The sequence below is a fragment of the Lemur catta genome, chromosome X (genome assembly GCF_020740605.2).
Source record: "Lemur catta isolate mLemCat1 chromosome X, mLemCat1.pri, whole genome shotgun sequence".
In the NCBI taxonomy this organism is placed as follows: Eukaryota; Metazoa; Chordata; class Mammalia; order Primates; family Lemuridae; genus Lemur; species Lemur catta.
Window position 1 is genome coordinate 47,823,032 of NC_059155.1, and position 22,279 is coordinate 47,845,310.

Genomic DNA, 22,279 nt, shown 5'->3' on the forward strand with positions numbered 1-22,279 from the left:
AAAGGCTGCTGTACCTGCCATTTAGGAATTTGATAGTGACTATAGAATGCAGTTTCAGTAGTAAGGTAAAGGTTAAAGACAGACTATAGGTGTTTAAGGACTGAGTGGGTGGGGAGGCAATGGAGAAATTAGAATGGGGGGTTGTGAGAAGTCAAAACTATTTTCATAATAATTGTAAAACATTATTTGCTTTTTTTGCTATTGAAGCATTTGTACCTGTGGTGCAAAAGCAATGATGGATAAAACTGCTGGTACTTGGACATGAATCAAGACAGTGGCCCAGCACACACTTCACTAGTAGTTCTTGTATTCTTTACCACTATACACTTGCTTTAAAAAGAATGCCAGTTTTTCTTTTCTTTTAGAGACAGGGTCTTGCTCTGTCACCCAGGCTGGAGTACAGTGGTACGATCATAGCTTACTGCAGCCTCAAACTTCTGGGCTGACATAATCCTCCTGCCTGAGTCTTCCAAGTAGCTGGGACTACAGGTATGCACCACTGCACCCAGATAATTTTTTTAGTTTTTGTAGAAACGAGGTCTCACTACATTGCCCAGGCTGGTAACTGTGGGAGTGAGAGAAAACTTCCCTTTCCCCCAAAAGTTTGCTGAAAGATCAGCTCACAATTAAGGCAGATTAATAAGAGGAAGAGGTTTATTTACTGTGCATATGGGGAGAATCACAGAGTGATTACCCAATATCCCAATGAAGTCCAGATATTTTTATACCAGCCTTTTAGAGGGGAGGGGAAAGATGAGGAATTTAAGTAATTCTGTTTAGGGGCAATAAGTGGTTGCTAGGGAGGATGAATGGATGGGGGGAATCAGATTGACTTGTAAATGAGACAGATATTATATGTAAAATGATTTGGGCCAGATCTGGTTGCATGCTTGGTTTTCTTTCCTGTAATATAGTGAGATAACAGGGAGGAGAAGGGAAATCAGTTGTTCTTTTGATGGGTCCATCTTGTTATACAGATACAGAGAAAGCCCCTTCAATGGGCCCGTTGATCTCTAAAGTTCTATAATTAAAAATACTCTTTATATACCAAGGAGTCATATTTTGAGGTGAAATTTCCTGAGCTCCTTCAATGCCTTTTATTTCCTTTCCTAGACTTGTTATGCTGGCTAGGACTTTCAACAGTATGTTGAATAAGAGTGGTGAGGATGAATGTGATTTTTTTGATATGTTATGATGGAATATGTCAACCTATGTGCATATCTGCATAACTTAGTGAATATTTTCCAAATTACTGATTCATATTTTTACAAAATCATGCATGGTTAGAAGATCCATTCAAAGTGTAGGATAGACCCATGGGTTTTAATGTAAACAGGGTATGAAATGTTTATTGGTATGGTTCCAGAATTCACATTGAAACTAACCTTTAAGAAAACTATCACTTGCTGAGTTTAGGTGTTATATCAAATAAGAGTATCTACAATAGCCTGAAAAGACTACTTTCTAACTACATATATGGGTGAGACTGGAGTTTCTTCATGTGCTTCAACCCAAACCATTACAAAAGCTATAATGCAGACAGTTATGAGATTCTGGATGTTCTATAAAGCCAAACATTAAATAGATTTGTAAAGATATAATACAATGGTACTCTTCTCACTAAATATTTTTTATTTTTGGAAATTTAGTTAGTTTTTATAAAAATATTTATGTTAATATATAGTGGACTTATTGTTATTTTAAAATGAATCAATATTTACATTTTTGTTTTAATTTCTAATATGGCAAATACTGATAGCTATAACGTAGATAATTAAAATCTGTTTGAGTCCTTAATAATTTCTAAAAGATATAAGGCTCCTGAAACCAAGAAGATTTAGAACCATTGGTATAAGATTGGTTTATAGCTGTGATTCTCAAAGTGTGGTCCCTGGACCAGCAGCATCAATATCACCTGGGAACCTGTTAGAAATCCAAATTCTTGGGTGCCACCTTAGACCTGATGAATGAGAAATTTGGGGAATAAGGCCCAATAATCTACATTCTAACAAGTTTTCCAGATGATTCTGTTGCCTGCTTAAATTTGAGAACAATTAGTACAGCACAGTAGGTCAGAATGTTTGCCAATGAGAAGAAGAAGAAACATTGGACTGTAGCTTCTAAGAGTAGCATGGGCCGGGCACGGTGGCTCATGCCTGTAATCCCAGCACTATGGGAGGCCGAGGCGGGCGGATCGTTTGAGCTCAGGAGTTCGAGACCAGCCTGAGCAAGAGCGAGACCCTGTCTCTACTAAAAATAGAAAGAAATGATTTGGACAGCTAAAAATATATATAGAAAAAATTAGCCAGGCATGGTGGCTCATGCCTGTAGTCCCAGCTACTCAGGAGGCTGAGGCAGGAGGATTGCTTGAGCCCAGGAGTTTGAGGTTGCTGTGAGCAAGGCTGATGCCACGGCACTCACTCTAGCCCGGGCAACAGAGTGAGACTCTGTCTCAAAGAAAAAAAAAAAAAAAGAGTAGTATGGTCAAGGGAAGGTTATTTTCAAAATAGAATGTATATATGAACTTATTATAGGTAGAATTTAAAAAGCCATGGAGAAGACTGGAGGATTTGGTTAAAGAGGAGGGGGGTTAATTGATGGGTTATAGACTAGAAGATGAAATTAATTGGGTGAAATGCGTATATAGAGGGCTGAACATTTATTTAGTGCCTTCCATATGAGGCAATGATCTGTGCACTAGATATAAAAAGATTGACAACATTAATATGTTACATCTCTTATAGGAACTTAAGGTAAGTTTTGTAGAAGGTACAGATATGTAAATAGATGTATTATAACAAGGTAATTGCTTTAAAAGAAATGTGCGGCTCCACAGTAAAATAAACAATGAGTAGTTAACAATGCTGTGATAATTAAGAAGATTGTGAATTTTTCTGGGAAGGAAAGGGACATAGATATTTTATTTTATTTTATTTTATTTTTGGAGACAGATTCTGGCTCTGTTGCCTGGGCTAGAGTGCTGTGGTGCCAGCCTAGCTCACAGCAACCTCAAGTGATCCTCCTGCCTCGGCCTCCCAGAGTGCTAGGATTACAGGCATGAGCCACCATGCCTGGTCAACATAGATATTTTAAATTGTAGAAGAGAATTAGGTGTTGGACAAGGGAGCACCTGAGATTTTAAAAAAATTGATGCATAATAGAAGTACATGGTTTCAGGGATGAGTTTTTTTTTAAGATGGGATGTAAAGCAATTTTGGGGAGAGGTGCAGCAGGAGGATATGCCATGTTACAGAGGACTTGAAGAAGATGACAAAGTGTTTGACCATCTGTGAGGGAAATGTAGTAAAGAAATTAACAAAGAAGGAAACTAATTTTTACTGAGCATCTACTATTTGCTTGACATAGTGCTGGAAGCTATAACATTCTTGATTGCTGAGCTGCAGTGCGGGTGTGGTTGAAGTTAACATAAATTTGTAGTGGATCCATTTGGTGTAGTTTACTGTGTTTGGATGGATTGTGTTGTCTTCATCACTTAGTAGCATATTATGTGATGGTCAGTCTAGCATTTAATTCCTTATATAATGGCCATAATTCATTGTTGGTGAGCAGCAGTTCAGATCCAACCTTGGAGCTTTTGTTCTCTCTTCTAAGGAAGAGCAAACCTAAGGTTCCCTGATGCATCAGTGTAAGTTATAATACTTTATAGATCTGCTAGGATATGATTTCAGAGAGCTTTTCTTTTCTTCACCAACAATAGTGAGTACCACACAGGAACAAATAAGCACCTTTATTACAATTCTTGGCACTGATAGTAGTTTTGAGTGCCAAAAGTGTTCACATTTTTGTATACTGACTTATAGTTTATGGAATGCTTTCATGTCGGTGATCACATTTGATCCTCATAAGATCAATCTTATGTGGTAGACATTACTATCCCTATTTTACAGTTAAGAAAAATTGAGGCTCAAAGAGGTTGTGACTTGCCTAATTTCACCAAGCAAAGAAGTAGAAAAGCTGGAAATCCAAAGTGCATATTCTTTTCACTAAATCAGTATAGGAAGGGCATCATCCCAGACCTAATGAATAACAATCTCCACGTGGTGGGAGGTGGGCATATGATTTTCAAAAAGCTCCACTGGTAAGTCTGATGCTGACCAGAGGTTGCTACAGCACTGTATCATGCTGCCACCTCTTTAAGACTTCTTTTGCTTGAATTCTCTATCTTTTGGGTTTGAAATATTGATTTCTGGCCATAAGAAGATGAATACATTTTCAAAACAAGCTTGAATTATTAGAGTTTTGATTTCTTTAAGATACAATCTGAGTAATGTATTAGAGCTTTGATTTCTGTAAGATACAATCTGAGTAATGATAGACACTTTATGGATTTTTTGAGCATTGAAGTCTTGTGTTGTTTTATATATTATGAGAACAGAGAGCAGCATCCTCTGATATGGGGTTTGTCATTCAGCATTTCTCTTTTATAATGAGATTTTCTCCACCTTGAATAATGAATCAATCAGCAAATATTCATAGACTATTTATTGTGTATATTTGAATATTATATTGTAATCTTTATAGATAGTGATTTGGCTTATTGAACCTCTTGTGTTAACAATTTATTTTACCCTCCTTAGAGGAGGGTATCTACTTAGCAAGATGTCAAGGGTACTATTTAGCAGGTAGATAGTGGGAAAAACTAGAGAGAACCTGGCATCTTACATTGTTCATCTTTTCTTCTCTCAATCCTTTTCTTATTCAAAGCACAAGAATATTTGACACCACATAAGGAAAAGAAAATAGTAAATGTGGTACTTTATAAAATTATTTTCTTGTATGTGTCCATGTTTTTTTTTTAAATGCCTTGTCTGTCAGCTAAATGCTTAAATGGCTGAAATAATCCTCTTTTACAAATGCTTAAATAATGTGTGATTGATGTTCCATTTGGGGGTGTTCAGTCACAGAATGGTAGAACTTGAAGGAATCCTAAAGTCTCCTCACTTTATGGATGAGGGAACTGAATCTGTGAGAGCTTAAAGCTCAAGGTTACACATAACAAGTGGCAGAGTACCTCTTGTGGCTTCAAGATGAGATTGCACTGAGCTGCTTTTCATAGTGGATATACACAGCAGTTCAGATTATGAGGTTATTGTGAGCTTGTGTTAGGACAAAAGATGGCTGTTTAACTTAATTCCTGTAGTATAGAGATAAATACAAGAGCTACTCAAGTTGGCAAAGCATCTATTAGACATGACATTATGTCATAATATAATAACATAAGGTAGTACACCAGTTTCTGCATTTCCAGAAAAAGTAAATGACTCCTGCTCACTCAGTATCAATTCTGCGTTGCCAAATATTCTTACCACTGCTTCCTCTGTATTTTGAATGGGCTATTATGTTTGGCTTGACTAAGTAGCATTGCTAAAAAGATTAAAAAACAAAATAAGACTTTTTAACACTGAAGTATGCTAAAATTGACTTAGAGACAAATACCTTGTCATTTCATTTTAACCAATGATTGACATTTTTTCTCTTTCTCAGGCAATTGCTCAAGGGGATTTTCAAAGAGCATCTACATGTGTACTGCGTTGTAAAGATATGTTGATGAGGCTCCCGCAAATGGTGAGTGAAATCTCTGCATTTATTCTCCAAAAGTTTGAAAATATGCTATATTAAGTTCCAGGAAGACTCATTACTACTTCGTGCAAACTTTTGGAGATTCTATTTGAGATCAGTTCTACTTGCTTAGCTGATCTTTGAAATATTTTGCTTTCCTTGTTCTTTACTAGAAAGGGCATTTGAAAAAGTGATATGGGTTATTTCTTAAAATTTCTTTGCTTTCCCTTTTATTGTCAAACCATTTGGATAATATTTCATTCATATTTCATGCTACACAACAAAATAAGGAAAAATGAGTTTATTTTCCTGCTGACAAGGTTGAGAGCAGTTAATCATGTCACTGCCATAGTATTTTTCTATATTGAGATTTGGAGATGTGAGAGATTTGATAGGATAAAACCTGCTTCCTGGACTGGATTTCATGAAAATTCCTAAATTTGTAGTTTTTTGCTTTTCCACTTTATCATCATTTTCCATTCTTTCTCTCTATTTCAATGCCTATATCTACTTCAGTCTTTACTGTCACAGAGGGAATTAATAAGAGAGATATATGTAGTTGGACATTAGGGAGAATGTTCCTAGTGTCCCATAAGTTGTACCTACTTGTGAGATTGGTCTTACTTTCTCCTCCAAATTCTGTGTTATAATGTAGAACTTAATTCAGTAAATATTTATATGTTGCCTATTATGTGCCAGATACTCTTCTAAGCTTTAAAAATTTTAAAAACAATTTCATATTTATAGGAAAGTTATAAGAATAGCACAGATAACTCCTGTATACTCTTTGTCCACAGATTCCATTCACGTTTTCCAATAATGTTCTATATAGAAATGGATTCAATCTAGGATTACCTATAGTCCTTAGTCTCCTTCAATCTGGAACACTTCCTCATTCTTACCTTGATGTTCATTACTTTGCCAGTTTTGAAGATTAAAGCCATTTTGTAGAATGTGACTTAATATGGCTTTATCCAAAGTTTCCTCATGATTAGACCAGGTTATGAATTTGGGGCCAGAAAATCACAGAATAGATTCTTTGTTTTCTTCATGTCTTCCTATTGTTTTTTTTTTTTTTTTTTTTTTTTTGAGACAGAGTCTCGCTCTGTTGCCCTGGCTAGAGTGCCGTGGCGTCAGCCTAGCTGACAGCAACCTCAAACTCCTGGGCTTAAGCAGTCCTTCTGCCTCAGCCTCCCAAGTAGCTGGGACTATAGGCATGCACCACCATGCCCGGCTAATTTTTTCTATATATTTTTAGTTGTCCAGCTAATTTCTTTCTATTTTTTAGTAGAGATGGGGTCTTGCTCTTGCTCAGGCTGGTCTCAAACTCCTGACCTCAAGCAATCCTCCCGCCTCGGCCTCCCAGAGTGCTAGGATTACAGGCGTGAGCCACCGCACCCGGCTGGTAGTGTTAACTTTGTTTTTTTGTTGTTGTTGTTGTTTTTTTTTTTGAGACAGAGTCTCGCTTTGTTGCCCAGGCTAGAGTGAGTGCCGTGGCGTCAGGCCTAGCTCACAGCAACCTCAAACTCCTGGGCTTCAGCGATCCTACTGCCTCAGCCTCCCGGGTAGCTGGGATTACAGGCATGTGCCACCATGCCCGGCTAATTTTTGCTATATATATTTTAGTTGGCCAGATAATTTCTTTCCATTTTTTTAGTAGAGACGGGGTCTCGCTGTTGCTCAGGCTGGTCTCAAACTCCTGACCTTGAGCGATCCACCCACCTCGGCCTCCCAGAGTGCTAGGATTACAGGCGTGAGCCACCGCGCCCGGCTGGTAGTGTTAACTTTGATCTCTTGATTAAGATGGTGTCTTCCAGGCTTTTTCACTGTGAACTTAAGCATTTTTCCCTTTGTTATTTATAAGTATGCTATGGATGGTACTTTGAGACTGTGGAAAATCTAATTTCTCATCCCACTTTCACCATCTATATTCTTATTTATTTTTATTTTTAATTATTATGGGTATGTAATTGTATATATTTATAGGGTACATATGATGGTTTGATATAGGCATACAATATATATTAATCAAATCAGGGTAATTGGGTTATCCATCTCAAGCATTTATCATTTCTTTTTGTTAGATAGAAACGTTCTAATTCCATACCATCTGTATTATTTTTTCCCATTTGTCATGCTGTACAACAGAGCTCTAGAACTTATTCATAATGTCTAACTAAAACTTTATACCCTTTGAACAACGTCTCTTCATTCCCTCCCCCAGCCCCTGGCAACCGCCATTCTACTGTCTGCTTCTATGACTTCAACTTTTTCAGAATTTACATATAAGTGAGATCATACGATATTTGTCTTTCTGTGTCTGGCTTATTTCACTTAGCTTAATGTTCTGCAGATTCATCTATCATCCATAGTGTCACATGGATTTCCTTCTTTTTAAGGATGAATAGTATTCCATTGTATATATACATCACATTTTATTTATCCATTCATACCTTATTGGACACTTAGGCTAATGCCAATATCCTTGACTATTCTAAAAAATGCTCTAGTGAACTTGGGATTGCAGGTATCTCTTTGAGATATTGATTTTATTTCCTTTGGATATATACGCAGAGGTGGGATTGCTGGATCATATGGTAGTTCTATTTTTAATTTTTTTAGGAACCCTCATACTGTTTTCCATAATGGCTATACTAATTTACCTTCCCACTAACAGTGTACAAGAGTTCCCTTTTCTCCACACACTTGCCAACACTTATTTTTTGTCTTTTTGATAATAGACATTCTAATAGATGCTTGGTGGTATCTCATCTTGATTTTAATTTGCATTTTCCTGATGGTTAGTGATGTTGAACATTTTTTCATATACCTGTTGGTGATTGTATGTCTTCCTTTGAGAAATATCTATTCAGTTCTTTTGCCTATTTTTTCAATTGGGTTACTGTTTCCTTGCTATTGAGGTGTTTGAGTTCCTTATATAATTTGGAGATTAAACCCTTATCATATGTATGGTTTGCAGATATTTTCTCCTATTCCATAGGTTGTCTCTTCACTGTGTTAATTGTTTCCTTTGTTGTGCAGAAGCATTGAGTTTAATGTAATCTCATTTGTCTGTTTTTGCTTTTGTAACCTGTGGAGGTCATATCCAAAATATAATTGACCAGACAAATGTTAAGAAGCTTTTTTTCCATGTTTTCTTCTAGTATTTTTATAGACTCAGGTCTTATAATAATTCATTGAGCCATTTGGAGTTGATTTTTGTATATGGAATGAGTTAAGGGTCCAGTTTCATTCTTCTACATGGGGATATGCAGTTTTTGCAACACCATTTATTGGAGAGACTGTCATTGTGTGTTCTTGGCACCTTTATTGAAAATCAGTTGACTGAAAAATGCATGGATTTATTTCTGGGTTCTCTATTCTGTTCCATTTGTCTATATTTATGCCAGTATCATGCTATTTTGATGATTATAGCTTTCTAGTCATCAAAGCAATCTTTTTGCTTAAGATTGTTTTGGCTATTTGGGGTCTTTTGTGGTTTCATACAAATTTTAGGATTGCTTTCTCTGTTTCTGTGAAAAATGCCATTGGGGTGTTGACAGGGATAGAATTGAATCTGTAGGATGCCCTGGGTAGTATGGACATTTTAAAATACTAAGTCTTCCAATCCTTGACCATAGGATATCTTTCCATTCATTTGTGTCTTTTTTTTGAGACAGAGTCTCACTCTGTTGCCCAGGCTAGAGTGCCATGGCGTCAGCCTAGCTCACAGCAACCTCAAACTCCTGGGCTCAAGCAATCCTCCTGCCTCAGCCTCCCGAGTAGCTGGGACTACAGGCATGTGCTACCATGCCCGGCTAATTTTTTCCATATATATATTTTTAGTTGTCCATATAATTTCTTTCTATTTTTTTAGTAGAGATGGGGTCTCGCTCTTGCTCAGGCTGGTCTCGAACTCCTGAGCTCAAACGATCCACCCGCCTCGGCCTCCCAGAGTGCTACACTCTATGCTTTTTAATTGGAGAAATGAGACCATTTACAGTCAGTGTTATTATTCATAAGTAAGGACTTATTACTGCATTTTGTTTCTTGGTTTTCTGGTTGTTTTGAGACTCCTCTCTTTCTTTCTTTCTCACTGTCTTCCTTTGTGGTTAAGTGATTATCTCTGGTAGTATGTTTTAATTTATTGCTTTTATTTTTAGTGAATCTGTTGTAGGTTTTTGCACAGTGGTTACCATGAGGCCTGCAAAAAACATCTGTTAGATATAACAAGTTATTATAAAGAATAACAACTTATTTTAGATCACAAATAAAAGAATGGAAACAAAGTAAAAAAACCCACAAAAAATTCTACATTGAAACTTCACTTCCCACATTTTCACTTTATGTTGTCTCAATTTACGTATTTTTGTATTAACTATCTCTTAACAGGTTGGTGTAGCTGTTATTGTTTTTTATAGATTTGTCTTTTGGACTTCATACTAGAGTTGTGTGTGGATTACACACCACAAATACCATAATAGAGTATTCTGGGTTTGTCTGTGTACCTAATTTTACCAATGGGTTTTATACCTTGATAAGTTTTCTGTTGCATGTGAATGTTTTTTTTCCTTCAGTTTGAAGAACTCCCTTTAGTATTTCCTGCAAGATGGATCTGGTCGTGGTGAATTCTCTCAGCTTTTGTTTGTCTGGGAAAGACTATCTCTCCTTCATATTTGAATGATAATTTTGCTGGATATAATATAATTTTTTCTTTGAGAACTTTGAAAATGTTGTTCTATTCCCTCCTGTCCTGTATGGTTTCAGTTGAGAAGTCTATTGCTAGACAAATTGGAGCTCTGTTATATGTTATTTGCTTCTTATCTCTTGCTGCTTTTAGGATCTTGTCTTTGTCCTTGACATTTGAGAGTTTCATTATTATATGCCTTGGTGTAGTCTTATTTGGATTGAATCTATTTGGTGTTCTAAGACCTTCCTGTACCTGGATATATCTTCCTCAAGGTTTGGAAAGTTTTCTGTTATTATTTCTTTGAATATGCTTTCTAACCCTTGCTTTTGCTCAGCTCCCTTTTGAACACCAACAATTCTTAGATGTGGTCTTTTGAGTTAATTTTCTATATCTTGTAGGTGGTCTTCATTCCTTTTTGTTCTTTTTTCTCTTCTTACTGTGTATTTTCAAATATCCAATATTGTGGTTCACTGATTGTTTCCCCTGCTTGGTTCATTCTGCTCTCATTCTGAGAGCCTCTAAAAGGTTCTTCAGTTCAGCAAATGCATTTCTCTGTTCTAAGATTTCTGTTTGATTTTTAAAAATTATTTCAAGCTCTTTGTTAAAATTCTCTGATAAATTTCTGACTTGCTTTTCTGTATTATCTTGGAGATCACTGAGTTTCCTTAAAATTGCTGTTTTGAATTCTTGTTAATAGAGCTCACAAATCACTGTCTCATTAGGGTCAGTCACTGGATTTTTGCTGTATTCTTTTGGAGAGGTCATGGTTCCCTGTTTGCTATTGTTTCTTGTGGGTACACATCCATGTCTTTGTATTGAAGGATTAATTATTTATTCCAGTTTTCTATGTCCAGCTTGTTTTGGCTTTTATTGAATATATTTGCTTGGTGAATCTTCACTGCTAGATCACTGCCTCCTCTCTGGCTGTTAAGTGATGCCTTAAGGCCAGGTTCACATCTGCTCTAGTAAATGAACAGAGAGCGCTGCCTTTCCCAAATGGGGGAGATCCCAAAGGGATTATCCTGGCAGTGTGGGAAGGCTAGGTAAGGGTTTGTGCCCAGGGAACCTGGGGAATGTACCTTCTACAGCATGGTGTTGCTGAACACCCATTCTGATTTGGCATCTTCTTTGGCTAAATTATAGAGCAGAGTTTTCCAGGGCTGGGGATGGTAGTCCCACCTCCCCGATTTGTTTGTGCCTGTCTTTAGAGATATTTCTCCCTTCAGGAAGTCACAATATTTCTTGTGGGTTAAAATGATGACAGGTTTCCTGCTAGGGAAGCCACTAAGGTGGGGAAGCTAGTTGACCACCTCAATTTCCCTTTTTCTAGTGTAGAAACCATGAATTGGGAGGAGATTTTCCTCACCCAGCATGTGGGCAGAATGAGGGGAGGGGCATTATGAATGTGGAAGTCCATTTTCCAGCCATCTGCTTGGAGTTTTTCCACTCCACTGTGGGCCCAAGAACTGTCTCATCCTTGTACTTGAGTTCTGGGTTGTTGCTGGTGTAGGTCTTGGTGCTGTATATTTATTTTTGGTTTTCTGTGGGGAAGGGCAGGGAGTGAAGTCAGCTTGCCTCTATGCGACCATTTTGGAACTGGAAGTCCTCTCTTTTCACTCTGTTGATAGTGTTCTTTGATGCAGAAAAGTTCTTAATTTTGATGAGGTCCAATTTACCTACTTTTTATTTTATTGCCTGTGCTTTTGGTGTCATTTTAAAGAAAGCTTTGCCAAATCCATTTTTAAGAAAGATTTTCCTCTATGGCTTCCTCTTGGAGTTTCACAGCTTTAGTTCTTAAATTCAGATCTTTGATCCATTTGAGTTAATTTTTGTGTATGGTGTAAAGCAGGGTCCAATCTCATTTTTTTCCCATGTGGATATCCAGTTGTCCTGGCACCATTTGTTGAAGAGACCATTCCTTCCCCATTGAATGGTCTTGTTTCCCTTGTGAAAGTCATTTAACCATATATGCAAAGTTTATTTTCTGTGCTCTCAATTCTATTCCATTAATCTATATACCAGTACCACATTGTTTTGATTATGGTAGCTTTGTAGTACTATACATTTGAAAGAGGGAATTGTGAGATCTTCAACTTTGTCTTCTTTTCAAGTTCTTTTTGGCTATTGTGAGTCCCTTGAAATTCCATAAGAATTTTAGGATGGGTTCTTTCACTTCTGTAAAAAAGGCCATGGGGCTTTTGATAAGGGTTGCAATGAATCTATATATCTTGTTGGGAATATTTTCATGCTAACAACATTAAATCTTCCAATCCCTGAATATGGGATGTATTTAATATTTGCATTTAATTAGGTTGTCTTTAAGTTCTTTCAGCAGTGGTTTGTAGTTTTCAGTGTACAAATCTGTACTCCATGATTAAATATTTATTCCTAAATATTTTATTCTTCATGATGGCATTGTAAATGGAATTGTTTTCTTAACTTTCTGCGTGGATCATTCATTGGTGATGTACAGAAATATAACTGATTTTTGCATGTTGGTTTTGTATCCTGCAACTTTGAATTCATTTATTAGTTTTGACAGGCTTTTTGTGTATTCTCTAGGATTTTCTACATAAAACATCTTATTATATGCAAATAGAGATAGTTTTACTTATTCCTTTCTAATCTGTATGACGTTTGTTTCTTTTTATAGTCTAATTCCTTTGACTAGAACTTCCAGTACTATGTTGAATAGAAGTGAAAACTGACATCCTTGGCTTGTTCTTGATCTTAGTGGAAAAATTTTTGCTTTTTTTTTTTTTTTTAACCATTAAGTGTGTATGATGTTAGCTGGGAATTTTCATATACAGTCTTTATCATGTTGAGGAAGTTCCCTTCTATTCCTACTGGAATTGTTATCATGCATGGTTGTTGGATTTTGTCAAATGATTTTTCTGAATCAATTGAGATTTTCATATGTTTCTTTCTATCATTTTAAATACATCATATTGTTATTAATGTTAGGAACCATTTGAGAGAAGGATGCCATGCATCATGCACCTATACTACTTAAGATTTCAGTGTGTATTTCTTTAAAAAAAATTTTTTTTAAGAGACAGAGTCTCACTCTGTCGCCCAGGCTGGAGTGCAGTAGTATGATCATAGCTTACTATAACCTTGCACTCTTGGGCTCAAGCTATCCTCCCACCTTTGCCTCCCAAGCAGCTGGGACTGAAAGTGTGCACCACCATTCCTGGCTAATTACAAAAATTTTTTTTGTAGAGATGGGGTCTTGCTCTGTTGCCTAGGCTCTCCTTGAACTCCTGGCCTCATAGGAACCTCCCGCTTTGGCTTCCCAAAGTGCTAGGATTACAAGTGTGAGCCACTGTGTCCAGCTTCAGTGTGTATTTCTTAAGAAGAAGATACTCTCCTTTATAAACATGGTACAGTAATCAAATTCAGGAAATTTAGCATTGATAACTGTATAATCTACAGTCCATATTCTAATTTTGTCAACTGTCCCAGTAATGTTCTTTTACAGCATTTATTTCCCCCCCTTAGTCCAGGAACCAGTTCAGGATTATACTTTGCATTTAGTTGTCCGATCTCTTTGGTTTCCTTAAATCTACCTTTATCTTTCATGAAGTTGGCGCTTTCAAAGCAGCTTTATTGAGGTATAATAAATCTCATACAAGCTTACCTCATTTTATTGTGGTTAGCTTTATTGTACTTTGCAGATATTGTGGTTTTTATAAATTAGAGGTTTGTAGTAACCCTACATTCAGCAAGTCTATCAGTGCCATTCTTTCAACAACATGAGCTCTCTTCATGTCTCTGTGTCACATTTTGGTAATTCTTGCAATATTTCAAAATTTTTCATTATTATTATATCTGTTATGGTGATCTGTGACCAGTTCTTTGATGTTACTTTTGTAATTGTTTTGGTGTGCCATGTACTGCACCCATATAAGCTGGTGAACTTAATTGTGTGTATTCTAACTGTTCCACTGACTGGCCAATTCCCTCATCTCTCTCCCTCTATTCATGGCTCACTATTCCCTGAAATGCAACAATATTGAAATTAGGCCAATTAATAACCCTATAATGGCCTGCAAGTGTTCAAGTAAAAGGAAGACTTGCACATCTTTCACTTTAAATCAAGAACTAGAAATCATTCAGCTTAGTGAGGAAGGCATGTAGAAGCCTAATACGGAGCAAGGCCGTAACTCTCTTTAATTCTGTGAAGGCTGAGAGAGGTGAGGAAACTGCAGAAGAAAAGTTTGAAGCAAGCAGAGGTTGGTTCATGAGGTATAAAGAAAGAAGCCATCTGTATAACATAAAAATGCAAGGTGAAGCAGCAAGTGCTGAAGTAGAAGCTGTAGCCAGTTATTCAGAAGATCTAGTTTAGATAATTGATGAAGGTGGATACACTAAACAACAGATTTTCAAAGTAGACAAAACAGCCTTATAATGGAAGAAGATGCCACTTGGACCTGTCATAGCTAGAGAGGAGAAGTCAATGTCTGGACTCCAAGCTTCAAAGGACAAGCTGACTCTTGTTAGGAGCTAATGTAGCTAGCTGGTGATATTATGTTGAAACCAAAATGCTTACTTACCATTCTGAACATCCTAGTGTTGCTGCCCAACCAGGTTCATTTGTCTGCTGCCCAAGAGGAAGCCAATATGCTAAGACAGCAGGGTTTAGGGTTATTCTGCATAGTGCTAAGGGGGGAGATGGGAGAAATTTCTCAAATCAGCCTCCCCAAGAATTTGGGAGACAGAGTTTTTAAAGACTGTTTGGCATAGGCAATTGAGTCTGCCAATTGGCTGGGTTCAGGGAGGAACCGTAGGGTGGTAGAAATTGTCTTCTTTGCTGACCAGGTTCTTGGGTGGGGGTCACAAGACCAGTTGAGTCAGTTCCTTGGTATGGACCACCTGTCTGGGTGGGTCAGCCATTCCACTGGAATTCGGGGCCTGGAAGATACCTCAGAAATTACTCCTGGGTTTCAAAAAGTTGATATTATCTATGAAGAAAGCTAAGAATCTTTATGACCACCAGCTATGTGGCTCCAGAGTGGCAATTTTAGAGAAGTAGATGGGGACAGTGGCTAATTAATATCATTATTTTTAGCTAGGCCTGTGCCTTATTTTTAGCTGGGTCCTTACCACAGTTCTCACCTTGTACTCCTTTTTATTAATTTGTAAGGGCAGTTTCACTAGGGCCCTTAAGAATTATGCTAAATTTACTCTGCCTGTGTTCTATAAATGGAAAACAAAGCCCAAATGATAGCACATCTGTTACAGCATGTTTTACTGAATATTTTAAGCCCATTGTTGAGATCTACTGCTCAGAAGAAAAGATTTCTCTCAAAATATTACTGCTTCTCGACAATGCATCTGGTCACCCAAGAACTCTAATGGAAATATGTAAGATTAATGTTGTTTTCATGCCTGCTAACACAATATCTGTTTTGCAACTCATGGATCAAGGAGTAATTTTGGCTTTTAAGTCTTATTCTTTAAGAAAGACATTTTGTAAGGCTATAGCTGCCATAGATAGTGATGGATTTGGTTAAAGTAAATTCAAAAGCTTTTGGAAAGAATTCACCATCCTAGATAGATGACTTGGAAGGGTTCAAGACTTCAGTGGAGGAAGTAATTGCAGATGTGGTCGAAATACCAAGAGAACTAGAATTTTATGTGGAGCCTGAAGATGTGACTCAATTTCTGCAATCTCATGATAAAATTTGGACAGATGAGGAGTTGTTTCTTATGGATGAGCAAAGAAAGTGGGTTTTTGAGATAGAATCTACTCCTGGTGAAGATGCTGTGAACATTGTTGAAATGACAACAAAAGATTTAGAATATTACATAAACTTAGTTGATAAAGCATTGGCAGGGTTTGAGAGGTTTTGTGGCTTGAATTGAGCATTTCATATAATCCCATTTTATATCCTGTCTTAATGTATCAGTTATACTTCTTTTAAAACTTTTTGTATTATTGCTGTCATTCATTTCACTCATATCCAAGCATACATGATAGAATACATTGTTGTTATTTTGAACAAACTGTTATCTGTTAGATTAATTAAGAATAAGAAAAATAAAAGTTTTTGTTTTTACCTTCAATTATTCCTTCTCTCATGTTCTTCCTTTTTTTGTGTAGATCTGAGTTTCTGACCTATATAATTTTTCTGCTCTCTGAAGAACTTATTTTAACATCTCTTGCAAGGTGGTTCCACTGGAAAAAAAATCCCTCAATTTTTGTATTCTCCATAATCTTTTTTTTAAACAATCCTTTAAAAATGTAAAAACATTTTTTTTTATTTCACTCTCTGTATCAGCCCACAAGTTGTAGTTTGCTGACCCTTCTTTTGTTTTGTTGCTGAAACTTAATATTTTTTCTATTTGTTTCATGAGTGTTTATAACTACACGTTCAGTTTTTATCTTTTTTTTAATTATTGAAAAGAAGTTTTTCTTTTTTCTAAAAATTTCACCAAAGTAAAGCAAAGCTCTAGTTGATGTGGGCATGTTGTGTAGGCGTTAGCAGTACTGCCCTCACTACTCATTCATTGGACAGTTGCGCTACCCCAAGAAAAGGATGGTTGCGTTCGGTTTTTAAACATGTGGTTTAAAGTCCTTATCAGATAATTCTAACATTCATATCATCTCATCATTGACTTCTGTTAATTGTCTTTTATTCTGTAAGTTGAGATTTTCAAGTTTTCTAAAATAAAAAGATGTAACAATTTTATTTTTATTATAAATTGACAATTTATAATTGTATAAGTTTATGTTATAATCCTTGAATCAATGTGGAAGAATTAAATCCATTACCTCAAATACTTAACATTTTTGTGGTAAGAACATTTGAAATTTACTCTCTTAGCAATTTTGAAATGTATAATACTCTAGTATTAACTATATTTACCACACTGTACAACAGAACTAAAAAAAAAATAAAACATTCTTCCTGTCTGAGATTTTGTACCCTTTGACCATCATTTAAAATTTTAAATGAGACAAAATGTCATTTTCAAAATAGCATCCAAAAGTGGGTGTATTTAACCATATTCAGCTCATAATAGAGCAAATAGGTGAACAGAATAATAATGCATGCTACTGCATGTTTAACAATCTGTTAACAGAGAAAGTTGGTTGAAGAGAGGCGGAAGAACACTGTCTTATAAGAATTAGAACCGAGGGGCTCTGTAATCATCAGGCATCCATCAATATTGTATCTATGGTTAGAAATGTACATGATAGGAACTCCAGGGATTTTCTGGATTCTTCCTCTAAGGTCTTGGTCAAACTGTGGCCACAATGTAACACTTGTGCTGAGTTACTCTCTGTACTAAGCAGTCATCTGTATATGTTTCTTTGTGTGTGCATGGTAATCATTCAAATCTTAGATCCTTGGCAATCCTGAGGGCCACTCGATACTTCTGTCCCAATTTCTCAATTTCAGCCATTACACAGTCAGTTATACAAAGAATACACTTGGCAGACAGTCCATCATTGACTGTACTAAGTCCAGTTTGGCTTTAATGGAAAAGTTGATAAAGCTGGTATCAACCAAGATGTGGTAAGGTGGGCCCAGCTGTGTATTATATTGGAAGAATAAGGAGGAAGGATGTTGAGGGACTTCCCTTTCCTTCAGTATGCTGGGATCTTCCTTTTCTTTCTTTTTAGGTTTTAATCTATTCTTTTCTTTACTCACAGAATTGTTATGAGGTTTAAATGTGACATGGTAGATAAGCCACACAACAACAGTGGAATAAAGTGAACACTTAAGAAATGTTTAATTCCCAACGCCCTTCTCAGTGTAATTGCTCAGCAGCTAAATGACTGTTATATAGTTGACGACTATCCCATGCTATATAAATCGAACACACAATAATATCAGAAGCAAATAACAGCAAAAACTTTTACTACTTATCCCCTTGTGACTCTTATTATATCTCTGAGTAGTCTAAGAACCCAGTTGATTCCAGACACTCACAGTTTCTGATCTCTGAGACTAAGCATTCACTTCATGGTCACATACTTCCTTGTTTTCTTTTGCTTCCTCTTGAAACAGAAGTTCTAGAGTTAAAAGATGTGGAAATACATTGCACCTTTTTAAGTCTCTTCTTTTCTCTTGTCCACTCCCTTCCCTTCTTCCCTCAAATATCCACCCCATCTCTCCACTCCCTAAAGCATAACAGGCACCGTTTGGAGCAGGTTAAGAGCTAAGTCTAGAATGAAAATAAGCAAGAGGAATGTGGAGGAAATTTGGCCACAGACCGACTCCCTCCATTCCTGCCCCAAAGTGGTCTGACAATGTCCCTGCTCGGACCCTCCTCTCCCCGAGATTTTTAAGTGTTGTCATACACCACGTAACTTTTTATTGAATCCTATAGATTTCCAATATTACATTTTTGGCTTCTGAATCTTGTTTAAATTTCATGGGAATGTTGATATTTTTATTTTAGCAGGAAATCAACTTGGTTCGATTCATGCAATTTTTTTAAACTTATCTTTTGTGGGATATGGTTCCAATGTTGTTTCAGTTTTGCAGGGCTCTTCAGATTTGTCCTACATATGCAACACTAGATTGGTCAGTCTGGCATCTTGGAGAGGTTTATTTGTTGGCTCAGTTATCAGAGTCTTTGGCAGAGATTTATTTAGTATGATTACTAAGGTGAGGGATGAGCCCCAGACTTGATAATGAACTTTTGTGGTGTTGCTTTTCTTTTCTTTTTTCTTCTTTTTTTTTTGAGACAGAGTCTTGCTCTGTTGCCTGGGCTAGGAGTGCAAAGGGGTCATCAGAGTTCACTGCCACCCCAAATTCCTGGGCCCAAGTGATCCTTCTGCTTCAGCCTACCCAGTAGCTGGGACTACAGGCACACACCACCATGCCCAGCTAATTTTTCTACTTTTTGTAGAGATGGGCCCTCTCTATGTTGCTTAGGATGGTCTTGAACTCCTGGCCTCAAGCCATCCACTGGCCTCAGGATCCCAAAGTGCTAGGATTATAGGTATGAGCCACCGCCCCTGGCTGTGTTGCTTTTCTGAGCTTCTCTCTCTCTCTCTCTCTGATTTTCTTGGTAGTTTCTGGTTCCCTTGAGCTACTCTTTTCAGTCCTCTAGCCAGCAATCTGCAGTTTGCACAATGACTGAGGCCAAGCAGTAGGAAGACAGAGACAGAGGAAAAAATAATGGAGGTTTGCCCCATGCTCTGGGAACTGCAGCTGCACTGAATGGAGAGTAAAGGTTTCCTCTCTCAAAGTTTTGAGTATTGTGGTTTCCCCTAGCTACCACTGCTGTTGCCACTCTGGGATTGCCTAGGGGCTAGGGCACAAGAGAATAGAGGAAAGAGAAAACAAAAACCAAAATGGGATTTTTGCATTTTCTCTAAGCAACTCAAGCAGAAGTAGAGATGAATTCTTGGTCTGCATCACAGTGCTCATTTCTAGGTTTCTGGCTGCATTAAGTTTAGACCAGGGGATACTAGAGGAGAAGAATGGTAAATCCACCACTAGTTTGGTGTTACTTTGAATTCTGGTGTTTTTCCCTTATCTGCCTTCTGCTATTATCTTCTCAGAGTACCTAAATAGCTGCATGCATTCTGTCCAGGTTTATAGTTACATTCAGTGGGAGATAAAGTGTGGCACAATCTTATTCTATTTTACCCAAAACTAAAAGTTTATTTTGATGTTTAATTTTTCCTACATCTGGCCACTAGGAGGCCCTTTAAGCTGATTTTTATGTTTTTTTTGTGTGTGTGTGGTGGAGTGAGGTGGGATCATATACTAGTCTGATGATCTGTTTATATCCTTCCAGTTCCCAGTCTCAACTTCTCTTTTTTTGAAACATTTATTGTGGCATAAATAAAAATTGTGTATATCTAAAGTGTACAACTTGATGTTTTGATATACATATACATTGTGAAATGATCACTATGATAATGGTAATTAACATACCAGATGTGGGGCTCAGAGAGGACCCAGGACCGCCGAAGGAGTAGCCCAAACTTGGTGCCAGGGACCGGCATGGCCCTTTTGGGCCCGCTGACTCTGAGCTTCTCCTTGGGCGGAACTGGTAAGTATTCCTGAGCTCCGGACCTCCCGTTTTTGGTTTATGGTCTTGCTTTACTCTGAGCTGGTTCTTTTCCTAGGAATTATTCTTTGGGATCCTAACTCAGATTTGGAGGTGCATTCTAAAGGGTCTTCTCCATTGTCATTTTATGCTAAAATTAATCTCAATTGGCTTTTCTGTGCATTTTTGAAAGAGGAAACTGAACTGTCTTGTTTGTAGATAAATGAGAGACTGAGTTCCTCAAATCCGAAGAGAAGGGGCCTCTTAATCTCCTCCCAGCCTTGGCAGCCCTGGGTGACCAGAGTCCTGAGTGGGAGTTGCCTGGGGCGATTCCCCGAGGTGCGAGTGGCCCTAAAGGGAACCCCCCAACAAGTTAAAAGAAGGCTTGTGTAGGAAACGAATATAAGAGCTGATCACTCAGCATTTTGAGCCCTCTCGGAAGTACTAGACCCCCAAGAGAGAAACTGAGACACATAAGAGGGTGGGACCGACTCAGTGGTAAAACATTGAGGAGCCCCACCCACAATCAGCACACTCTGATCCAAAACACCATCCCTATATTACAGTTCGGTTGCTTCTTTTAAAGAAAAATGGGAAATCCTTTAAAAATGAGGACAGACAAGGAGAATGACTCCCGTTGGGCACCTCGGTTGGTTTGTGGCGCCTCTACTTGCAAATATTTGTGTAAATGAAAAGATTCAAAGGCATGCCAGGTTTTTCTATGGCTCCAGCTGGTTATAGCTAATTCTTGTGCACAAGTTTTTAGGAAAGAGCAAATTACATCAAGGAAGATCCAGAGCTCAAATGGTCGACCTACCACTATAGAGTTAAAATGTCTCAAGCTATTTCTCTCTTCTTTTCTGGCTACTCTAAATCCTGCAAATTTTTTCTATTGATGTTAAGAGAGCTCATTGTTTATGGAATTTTACAATTGAAAGGCTACCTGGAGATCCTGCTGCCAGTTCTAGCTAAAATGCGAACATTGAAAACTCATTTTGAACTGAAGAAAAAAAAAAGGGTAATGAGATTTTTTAAAAAATCAAACTGCCACGGAAACTGTTTTACCCCAAACTCTGATCCACAGGCCTAATTAGGTTACCTATCAGGGCAACTAAAGTTTGCCATGGGAACAAGTTCCAGTTTCGTCAGAAGAAATTTGGATCCAGCTGTCTTTTATAGACTGGTGAGTTTGTGTTACCATCTCATGGCTAGAGTTCTAGGGTAAAATCTGTGAGAACTTTGTGTGTGTGTGTGTGTGAGTGTATATGTTTAGGTATGTTTTGTGAATGTCCATGTATTACATGTTTGTGCTTACATGGTTCCAGACTGGCTTAAAAATAAGGCAGCACTCATAAATTAAACAAACCCAAGTGGTTCACGTGAATTTGGTAATCTTTGGTAAATAAGCTGGGTTATTATTAAAAAATAAAAAGGTGTTATTAGTAAAGTAATAGTAAATAGGTTTTCAAATTGTCAGCATACATTTGTTTTTGCCTGGGTTTTTACTGGACATTTTTATGTTCTTGAGGTGTCAAGATTTGACATAAAGGTTATGAAAATATAAACTCAGCCAAAGACAAAATAATGTGTGATTTTTGATAAGTAAAGTAAATTTAATATTTGGTCTAATGATAATCACTAAATCTGAGTTACCAACAGAAAAATACCTATGTGTTTAGCTTTAAGATAAAAATGCAAATGTGCCTAAGTGTCAGCAAATTAGAATAAATAAAATACCAAGTAGAGCATGTTAACGGAAAAGAAACCAAACTTTGTAAAATAATTTTAAAGAGATTTATTTTGATCCAAATTTGAGGATTATGACCCGGAGCCATGCCCAAGAGGCCTTGAGTAAGTGGACTCGTTGTGGCTGGGTTATAGTTTGGTTTTATATATTTTAGGGAGACAGGGGTTACAGGTAAAGTTATAAATTAATATGTGGGAATTATATATTGGTTTGGCCCGAAAAGGTGGGCCATCTCTAAGCGG

The 22,279-nt window shown here is 37.2% G+C and overlaps 1 protein-coding gene and 2 pseudogenes across 2 annotated transcripts in view; 1 reads left to right on the top strand and 2 right to left on the bottom strand.

Annotated features, from left to right (window-relative positions):
* The window catches only part of TEX11 (testis expressed 11), a 278,253-nt gene that overhangs the window by 48,359 nt on the left and 207,615 nt on the right, over nucleotides 1-22,279 (top strand). For both annotated transcript variants that reach the window (XM_045538676.1, XM_045538677.1), the window contains one exon: nucleotides 5,506-5,586. In XM_045538676.1, the coding sequence (XP_045394632.1) occupies nucleotides 5,506-5,586 (81 nt within the window). The remainder of the gene's footprint in view (nucleotides 1-5,505; nucleotides 5,587-22,279) is intronic.
* LOC123628995 lies at nucleotides 16,692-16,817 on the bottom strand (annotated as a pseudogene).
* On the bottom strand, nucleotides 17,405-18,272 carry LOC123628752 (annotated as a pseudogene).